Below are 10,133 nucleotides of genomic sequence, written 5' to 3'. Positions count from 1 at the left end.
CAATGAAATGAAAATGAACATAACAAAAAGAATTTAGATGAAATCTCAAGATTTCATTTCCTTTCATGAACTGAAAATGAAAAATGAAATGAAATCAAACATCAAAGATGAAATTCAATGAAACATCAAAAAATGAGGTGAACTGAAATGAAACTTGATGGGATAAAAGGAAAAGAAATTAAATGACAAAATGGAAGGAAATGTAACAAAATTAAATTTGTCATTTTATTTCCTTTTAGAAAATGAAATCTCAAGATTTTATTTAATTTCATTTTGTTACATTTCCTTTTTAAATTTTTTAATTTCATTTTTTTGTCCTTTCATTTATTTTCATGATATACATTAAATTTAATTTCATTCCTTGATTTGAAATTTCCTTTATTTTTCTTTTTCATATTTTAAAATTCTATTTAATTTCCTTTTATTAAAGTTTCATTTTATTTCATTCCTTGCTTTGTCATTTCACAAAAGAAAATTAAATCTTGAGATTTCATTTAATTGCATTTCCCTAATTTTAATTTTCTTTCAATCAATCTGATTTCATTTCCTTCCTTTAAGTTACATTTCATTTGTCTTCATTGCTTGATATCCTTTTCATTCCTTGAATGACGATTCATCTCATAAAAGGAAATGTCTAGATTCTTACATTTCACTTCATTTCATTCCTTGAAGTTTTATTTAACTTGATTCCTCAATTTTTTATTTAATTTCGTTTAATTTCATTCCGTGACGTTGCATTTATTTTGATTTCATTTCACTGCTTGATTTTTCATTTCATTTCTCGGAAATGCAAACCGCCCATTTTTGTGTCTTGGAGCCCTAAATTCCAGGTGCTCATGTCTGGGGTTCCAGCGTTTGTGTAACGTGTTGTGCACATGGTAAATGAGAATTTGCAGCGATTATCGTGGTCAGCTGACGCTGAGGATTTAAACTGGTGAGCCCTGGCTGCTCTGCAGCCTGATAAACGTGACCGAGAGCTCTGCGCCCCAGCCAGAGAGAGAAGCAGCAGCAATAGCGAGGGGCTCTGATAATTCAGCGATTTCACAGGGCAGCGAGGTGCCTCCCGCTTTTATTCCTCTACTCCTGAAAACTCTTGAGTATGATCCATTCTCCTCGGAGTTAATGTTGAGCATAGCTTGAGTGACTGAGAGTTTGACTACGGTCAAATTATTTTGTTTAAAAAAAACCCCCAAACCAACCCAAAATCCCTACAGCTGCTGAAGCGGAGCTTCTGTAAGCTTCCATGGAGGAGAGGCGCAGCCTGCAGCAGGTCTGAGCTCTCTCCCCCTTTCCTGCCTGCACTCCGATCCCCCAGACGACCTTTAAAGAAAGGATCCCCATATCATGTGAAAGCTGTCAGGCCAGCTCGCTGCCAGGGAAGCTTTCCTTGCGCTGAGTCCGCAGCCGAGGACGAGGTGATCTAAGAGCTCCTGCTGCCAGGACGGGGAGGCCGCGCCTTCCCCTTTCCCTCCTGGCTGCGCATTCCCACTGCTCGCCCTGCGTTGGCTCCGGGCCTCCTTGTGCAGCCTTCGGTGAGCTGACTCAGCTCCCGATCCCGGCACATCCCAGCGGATGGATGCCTTTGTGCAGGGCGGCAGCGAGCTGCAGCGCTGACTCACCCGCTCTGATGAAATCACGGCCATTGTTATTAGCAGCCCACCTCGGTCCGATAAAGCGCGAGCAGCTGCCCTCGCCATGGCGAGCGCAGATCGCAGCTACAGAGCCGAGTCTCTGCTCATGCACAACGAGCCACACGCCCACTCCGCTCCCATCAAAGCGACTCTCCAAGGGGCAGAGCAAAGGGCAGTTTCCCAAACCCTTAGTCCTGGTAGTAAACTTGCAGTTGATTTTTTTTCTCCATAAATTTTGATGAGAAAAACAAAAAACAAACCAAACAAAAAACCCCAACAACAACCAAATTAAAAAAAATCCCACTTTGGTGCAGTCTACTTCTAATTCGGCATTTCACAACCAAACCTTTGGTATGCTGCAAAAAACATCATCATCCCCCCAACACCAACAAAAACAACACCAGCAACAAAACTCTGGCAGAAAACATTCAGTCACAAGAAGGAGCACCAGGCACTGATTCCTACTGTATGTTATTACCTGTTGGCACTGCAGTAGTACTCATCTTGGAATCTGACCAGGAAAAGGGACTGGTTAGTAGCACAAGGAAATTATGACACATTCGGTACAGCACAGTCATAGAAGATACCTCCTCTCTTGATTTAGAGGTCATTTGCAATGTATCTCATATTTTTCCTGGGTTTTCCTTTTTATTTTCCTTTTCAGAACCACAGAATTCATAGATGTGCATGAATCACAGCACTGAAAGGTTTCAGAAGCACCACTTAAACACTCAACTCAAACTTCAGTCATTGTATCAGGACACTGTCATCATTTTATAGCTGTAAGTGAACAGTAGTAGATGCACATCCTAAACTGCTTTTTCTTCCCCATTTTTACTCGTTTTTGTTTGTGACACTCTCCATGGCTGTATCTTTCACAAATCCTGGCGGAAATGAGCCTACTTCGATGAGCGGGGAGAAGCCGCAAGAGACCTAGGGATCTTTTAATTTGTTTGTTTCTTCTTCCTCCCTTTGTTGCTTGGCTAATTTTATTTCTGCACGTCTACAAGGATTCCTGCACGCCTGCCATTTGTGAAATTTTGCATTTTCATGTTGGCAGGCTGGACATGGGCCAAGCACCTCTCACTTGCACAATGGCAGCAGACAATGTGCTTTGAATTTTCTCTGCACGCAAAGGTCAGTGACCCTTCCTCATCCACTTGCCTGTTTCCCTGCTACCCTGGAGCTCACAGATAAGTCATTGGCTGTTTTCTGCTGGCAGTTCTGCTTATGTAAGAAACTTCTTTTGCATTTGATGCGAATTAAGGCTCATGAATTCTGTCACATGAAAGTTGCCTCTAAAAAATTGGAGAAATTGGCAATGCTCTGCCCTCTTCTTCAGGGCTGTTAAAGGCTTTATCATTCACTCAGTTCATGGTTCCCCGCTGAAATGCAAAGTTTTCAGCAGCAAGGACAGGCTGGGTGTCAGAAGCTCTTTAGCTCATGCCTGTGTTTTAGCCAGTAAATGTAACTGCCTGGATCACCTAGGGAACACTAATGGTTTTGACTGACCTCCATGGGGTATCATCTAAAAGCACCTGAGCCAATTGCTTTGAACAAATATTTGAAATGAGATGTCTGCAGAGCACTTTCTCTCAGCACAGAGGCACAAGCTGGGCCCTGGGCCCAAGAGGGGCAGCAAGGTGATGTGCTGCAGCTGCAAGGAGGTGCGCAGAGACTGCTGGGGCTGCGCTGGGCAGGGATGGGCAGCACTGCCAAACACTTCTCACACCAGCGTGGTGTAACCCAGGCTCCAGGGCAAAGAGCTGCACAACAAGAGTCTGAGCACAGCCCTAGTCCAGATGGCCACAGTTCTGTCCCACCAGACATCCTTGCTGTCTCTATGATGTGACATTGACATTACTAAAGACTTGCTGCTCCCAGCTGGGGTAGAGGTCACCCTTCCCCTCACTGCTGGACTACACCTGCTGTGCCATTGCCCCTGCAGAGCAAAATGTCCCAGCTGATGGCACATTGCTGTTTGAGGCTGCTCAAGCCATGCAGTCCTGGCTGCTGGATCTTTTGCTTGTGACATCCTTGGTTACACTCCACATGGGCTGAAGGCAAAAGGGCCTTTCTAGAGCCTGCAGCATTGGGATCCTGTTGGGGAGGAAGGATGAGAGGTGCTGCTAAATAGGAAAAAATCAGTAACAGGTGGCTGTTGTGAAAAGCTTCAAATTTCCTGCACAGCCCACGGAAACCTCCATTTAAAAAACAACAACCACCACCCATGAACTTGTTTTCGTGGCACAAGAGGCTGGCACAGCAGCCTGAACAGGTGCTGACTTGGTGGATCATCTCCCTGGTGCTCCTACCTGTGAGTAGTCCAATGGGAACCAGCCCTGATCCTGTGGTTTCTCCAGGGAGCACAGCTGCTACAGCAAACATGTACACCAAGGCAGAGAGACCTCTCTTTTGTGGCACAGAAAACTGCCTGCACATCTTTCACACCAAAAGAAATTTCCATTTACTCTTTTTAGCTCAGCCTTATTAATCACAGAGACATTTCCAAGCAAAATATGGATTTGCAGCAGAACATAGGCAAAAAGTTAATTCAGACAGGAGAAGACACAGCTCAGCTGTGCTCATCAAACTTATTTTACCATGTACAAGTCCAGCCTCCTCTGTTTCATTTGCTATGTTTGCCTTCCCACATACTTTTCCTACTTTTATCTCAGTTTACATTCTCTTCTCTCATGAACTGTCTTTCTTGCTTAAGAAAAATAACAAAGAAAATACTCTTCTGGTTTTCCTTTTTATCCCTTCCCATTTTGGTTTCACAGTGGACTCTCTTGGGACATGTTCCAGACAAAGGTTTGGTTCTTTCCAAAACACTGGCAAATGTCAGGTAAGGTCAGTGCAGCACTGTCACCTTAAGGCTCCAGTCCCAGGTTGCTAATATGTGCCTCTTGCATGGGCAATAGACTCTGAGGTGTGAATGAATCACCACGGAATTAATAAGGATTGTGCTACAATTAAAACCTGTTGGAAGAAAGTGCAGGAAGGTTGGCAGGGTATGTGGTTAGAGGAGAGGAGTGTCTCTCCTTATGAAGTGGCCTGATCTGTGAGAGAGAGAATTTCATGGGCACAAAATGGCATGGGACATAGAAAACGTCTCCATCCCACAGCCCCTTCTATCCTCCCAAAATTCCCCACTTTGCCCTTGTATCTGGAGTCTCCACTGACTTGGGAACAGCCACAATCCTTAGCACTGCTCTTCTGCTGGGAGAAAAATGACTTTTACTGTGGGAGGGTACAAAAATGCAGGCTGAGCCTCCCAGCCCCTGCCACGTGCAGTACCTGCAGGCAGCACTGCAAGGCCAAAAGCAGAGACAAGAGGGGCTGGGCAAGGCAGCCCTGAGCTCGGCCCCTGCACAGGGCAGCAGAGCAAGGCACTGGTGGAGCTATCACAGATGTTGTGAGGCTGTCACCTCCTGGTAATTTTGCTGTCATTAGGTGCTGCTCATAATGAGAAATCCTGATTTTACTGTGGTTCTGCTATGCTGTCCATAATTAGTGTGCAGTCCTTTAATACTAATTACCTTAGGTATTAGTTTCTTAAACATCAGTTCAAAAAAATCACATGAAAATTTACCTCTTCCTCAAATGAGTCATGAGTTAACACAGGGGTACTTGCAATGCACTACTTAGACTTGCTTAATTAGTTAATCTTTGCAAAGGGGTTTCAAATGCATGAAGAGCTATCAAACTGCTAAGTGCGTTATCTTCAATTAATTTTGTGCAACTACATCTTCACTACCAAGAGGGTCTTTAGAGTGCTGAGGAAAGGAAAAAGAGACATTGCTTCTAATTTTAAAAGTAACTAATACAGAAAAAAGGGAATTAATTGAAAGATGATTTGACATGATGGGAATAATTGTGAATACACCATTTCTTTTGTTTCAGCCAGAGCTGAATATGAAAGATTCATCATTTTTATCCCTCTTTTGCCTTTGTTAGTCTCTGGTTTCTTGGTTCCATCTCCTCTTGGTCTTAATGCTCTCCCTCTCTCTCACTGAGTATTAACTCCCTCTCTTCCAAATTTATTACTACCTTACTTCCAAATTTATTACCACGTGGAGTCACTGAGCTTACACCCTCAAACAAATGGTAAGGGATCTTGTTCCAAAAGAAGCCTCATGGACTTCCCTTCAGCAGAAGACACTAAAGGGCCAGAGCAGAGCTCCTGCAAGAGAACAGGGCCACATCCAGCCCTGGCAGTCGTATTCCCTGGACCACTGTGGTAGCCAGGAAGTTCTTACTGAGTCATTCAAAGTTTTCTATTCTCTATAGAGCTTATATGCCTTGTTAAATATTCTCATTTTACTTCACCCATTAACAATCAGCTTTTGGTGGAGTTCTCTCAAAATGGCTTCTTTGTGCTAACACTCTGTCTAGCTGGCAGCTTTATTCAGGCCAGCTACATTGAATTGGCCCTCCCCAAGAACCTATTTCCTGGGTTCTTTTTCTTCCACTGAGACTAACAAAAGATAAGAACTTTTTGTTTTTATTGCTGAGTCTGATTTGTGTTTAGAGGTTTTCACTTGCCTATGCCTTCTTTTTCAATAATGATTAATCATCACTTCTCCTTGCTGACTGCTGAGGTCCCACATGTGGTGAAAAATTCAGGCATCTTGTTTCATATCAACATGCCTGAGCAGTGGTTATGCAGTAGAGTCCCCATCACAGGGTTTGTGAAGGGGACAGGTAATGTGCATTTGCAATAAATTTGTATCACATCTGGGCATTCACTCAGCAGTTATTTGAAAACCTATTAATTTACCTTATTTTATAAAAAAAAAAATGGAATAGAGAAGACTATTATATGGCTATAGCTTTATTCTTTGCATACTGTAAACAGCTTAACCTGTTGGATGAGACATTTCTCTGGTAAGCCAGAGTTGTGTACATGGTGATCCTCAGCACAGCAAGTTCTCAGGGAAAGAACTTCTGCCACCAAAGCAGAGAAAACTCTCCAATCCCTCCCCAGTACAGTTTTACAAAAGGAACCAGTGAGGGATATTCACTGTTATCCAATCCAGTGGATACTAATTTAGCTGAAGGGCCTGATCTGCTCTAATCAGGCTATCTAGCTGAAGTGCAGGTACCTAAGACAGCAGCTGGGAAATGGGTAAGTTGTTAGGGGGTACAGAAAGAAGAGCAGGCCTATGAGAAGAAGCAAAGAAAGCTTCTTGCCCTCCCATAACTTCACCACTTGCATGTTTGTACAAAAGCTTACAGGGTTCCTCCCCTTCATCTGGTATATCCATACAGTCCATACACACAGCGTGAGATGGGTGAGCCAGAAACTATTAAGAAAATAGTTAAACTAGAAGAAAGCCAGAAACTATTAAGGAAAGCCTAGATTGTCTCAACCTCAACGTAAAGCCCTAACTGAAGGTTTAATGTTGTGGCCAAGGATCATTTAATTCATGTGGGTGTCCCTCCTGCCTCTGACAGAAAGGTGGAATGGAGCCTGAAGAGACTATGACTACTACCAGATCCAAAATGAAGGGATAGGGCTACCTGAATACTGAACCTGAAGTTAACCTGAAGCCTGACTTTCCTGAGGGGCATTTCTACAGAATAAACCTAATTGCAGGAGCTTATCAAGAGTTAAAAGAAGTGACAGGGCAGGGAGCACCCAGCAAAGTCTCAATGAACAGTCCAAGATTTTTGCTCCCTCCCTTTCATGACTGTGAAAAAAAGGGGTAAAAAATTTCTTCCTCACAGGGTTCTCTTTCGTACCAGCATTTCAAAAGATCAATTGCCAATAAATTAAGACAAAACAAAAAACAATGTATGTCCTGGTGGCAAGGGAAGATGCACTCCTTCTCTGTCCCTGTCACGTCAGAAGAGCAGCTCGAGCAGAGCCCTCTGGGCCGCACTGTGCCCTCACAGCAGCACCGGTGTGACGTAGTTGGCAGGGAAGAGCCCCAGCTCCCCACGCAGGCGTCCCTTCCACCAGGAGGGGTTGGAGCTGTCCAGGACCTCCAGGATGTCCCCAGTGCGGAAGCCCAGCTCGTCGTGCTCCAGAGCATCAAAGTCGTACAAGGCACGGACCCACAGCGTTCGCTGGAACGGAGAGGAGAGACAGGCAGGGAACAAGGAGCCAGGACTGGGAAAGATCGTCTTTGCCACCCCTCCTAAGACCCAGTAAATACATTCACTAAGCAAGGACAAGCAGCGCTGAATTTTAGACCAACTTGCAATTAAACCAGGAAGTGGCCAAGATGGCAGGAAGGAGGGACCAATTAACTGGGACACCCAAGGGATGGTGTTTGGTTTCTCAGCAGCCTCAGTGTATTTGTGGGAATTTGCACCATAAGGTGAAAAGTCAGACTGAGAGCAGGTCCTTAGGAAATTGTGTTCTCATGGCTCTGCTGCCTCTGCCCTGTAAGGGCAGCCAGGACAGCCACATCTGAAGCCAGTTATGGGAGCACAGAAGCACTCCTGCCTGAGACCTGCTGGGCTGTAACTAACAGGGAATGGCTCTAGGGAGCTGGCCTGTGCTGGTACAGATATGAAAATGTGTCCTCAGCCAGCTGAGGACTGCACAGAGGCAAGCACACAGGCAAGAGTAGAGAACACTGTAAAGAAGATTAAAGAAGGATATGTGTTCTTTCAGGCAATTTAGGGGCATAGGGAAGGGTCTCAAACCCTCTTCAGACTCTCCCGAAGGTCAGGTCCCTGGGATCCAAAGGATTTAGTGTCTGTTTGGGTATACCAGTTTATTTGGAGTGTGCACTGTCATGTGCACTATGGTTAGATTTTTTTCTAAAGGACTTTGCAGTCAATCTCCCACTTTGGCCAGAAATCATATTTTAAAGGAGATAGCTTGGGCTTCTTTCTGGGAAATTGTTGGCATCCACACCACAGGGCATGGATAATTTAGGAGGTATATCTGGCAGGGACAGAGGGAGAGATCTGTTAGAAGGCATACATATTTTGATAAATCTTCCATTCAGGGCCCTGCTTAGACCTTGCCCCTAGTTATTTGGTTGGACATATAGAACTTCCTATAATTAGATTTGTGGCTTCTACATCACTGATGGGATGTGGCAGGCAAAAGCATGTTGTTATTCATTGCCACAGCCTCTCTGAGAGATAAAAACCACTGTATTTTAAGCTGGATTACAATAAAGACTCGGGGCTTTTGCCAAGAAAAGAGGCATGCCCCTATTTTTTAACATGCTCCAAATAATCTAATCCAATCTGATCTTTTTCACTCATTCTTGAGAAAGGTCTGCTGTCCTTCCCTTCTCTCCTTGGATCTAGGTTCTCTGGTTATGGAGAGAGACATAACCAGACATTGAAGCTGGACTTTTCTTCGAGGAAGAGGAGCATCCTTAGGTCACACTGAGCTGATGGGGAAATATTTGTAGCTGGCAGTGGAGTCACAGGCTGAGGCAGAGATTGACACCACGTTCTGTGTAGGCATTCACACAGTGGGACTTGGCAGAGCAGGGAGTGACTGAAGCTCAAGTGCCAGGTTTGGATCCCATAGGAGAGTGGTCTGGGGTGTCTGCAGAGACACTACTGGATCACACCCACATCCACTGAGCTAAGAGGCTCTGACAGCCAAGGGTGTCAGGTAGGTGAGCACCGCTTTGATGGCAAAGGAGGTCTGAGAGATGTGCCAGGCAAGACAATAGAGCTGGGTGATGTCAGGCCTTCTCAGGACTGCAGCAAAAATTAATGTAAGAGACAGTGGGACTACAAGTGCATTGCAAGACAGGAGGAGCACTGTAGCATGGTACAGGATCATGAGGCTGCTCTCCATAGAACTTAAAAAATGTACTGCACATTTAGCTACTGGCATCAGTCACTGCCTGGCTGTGGTGGCAAAGACAATTGAAAGCCCCGTGCATTAACGGACATGAAGTTCTGCTAGAAGAGATCATTAGGCTTTCAGAAATGTCTTCTGCTGGACTGGTCTTGTGCTTGATCAAAATCCATGGGTGAGCTTGTGCTCATTCCAGTGTCCCAGATGGGGATTGTCCCTGTTTTGCTGAGCTCGTGCTAAGTTCCCTCTTCCACTGAGGCTGCATAAGAGAGCAGTTACCAGAACCATGCTCACATAACACTGTAGTCGAGGGACAGGTTCAAGTGGCTGGGATAAAGTCATGAGACTCAGAAATGTCTCGTAAGACATGGCCTGGCAGGCAAAATACACTACTTCTCATGCAACCTCCATGTAGGTGACATGGTGCAGACTGCTTGGCCCTTGCTAAGGGACCCAGTGACTTGGGCAGAGGAGGCCTCCCAGGTGCATCACCTACCGGTGCCTGCTGGTGCATAGGGTCCGTGTGTCTCCTCTGCATAGCTCCTGCACTTCCTTGGCCATGATCCCTTAGTCTGTGCATCATGTCACTCCTGTCCAGACTCCCACCATACCTTTCCTAGAAAGAAAATAGCAGCAGAAAAGTCATGTTGCTGTGGTTTTGGCTGGAATAGAGTTAATTTTCTTAGCAGTAGCTGGTATAATGCTGTGGTTTGGAT

General features: G+C 44.9%; 1 protein-coding gene across 4 annotated transcripts in view; it reads right to left on the bottom strand.

Moving 5' to 3' along the window:
- Positions 1–423: 423 nt before the first annotated feature.
- GRAP2 (GRB2 related adaptor protein 2) overlaps positions 424–10,133 on the bottom strand; it is a 109,979-nt gene continuing 100,269 nt past the window's right edge. For all 4 annotated transcript variants that reach the window (XM_005488648.4, XM_074539418.1, XM_074539417.1 and 1 more), the window contains 2 exons: positions 9,914–10,033; positions 424–7,706 (listed from right to left, as the gene is read on the bottom strand). In XM_005488648.4, the coding sequence (XP_005488705.2) occupies positions 7,527–7,706; positions 9,914–10,033 (300 nt within the window). In that variant the 3' untranslated portion in view covers positions 424–7,526. The remainder of the gene's footprint in view (positions 7,707–9,913; positions 10,034–10,133) is intronic.

This window comes from Zonotrichia albicollis, chromosome 4 (genome assembly GCF_047830755.1).
Source record: "Zonotrichia albicollis isolate bZonAlb1 chromosome 4, bZonAlb1.hap1, whole genome shotgun sequence".
Taxonomy (NCBI): Eukaryota; Metazoa; Chordata; class Aves; order Passeriformes; family Passerellidae; genus Zonotrichia; species Zonotrichia albicollis.
This window is presented reverse-complemented; position numbering and strand designations above follow the sequence as displayed.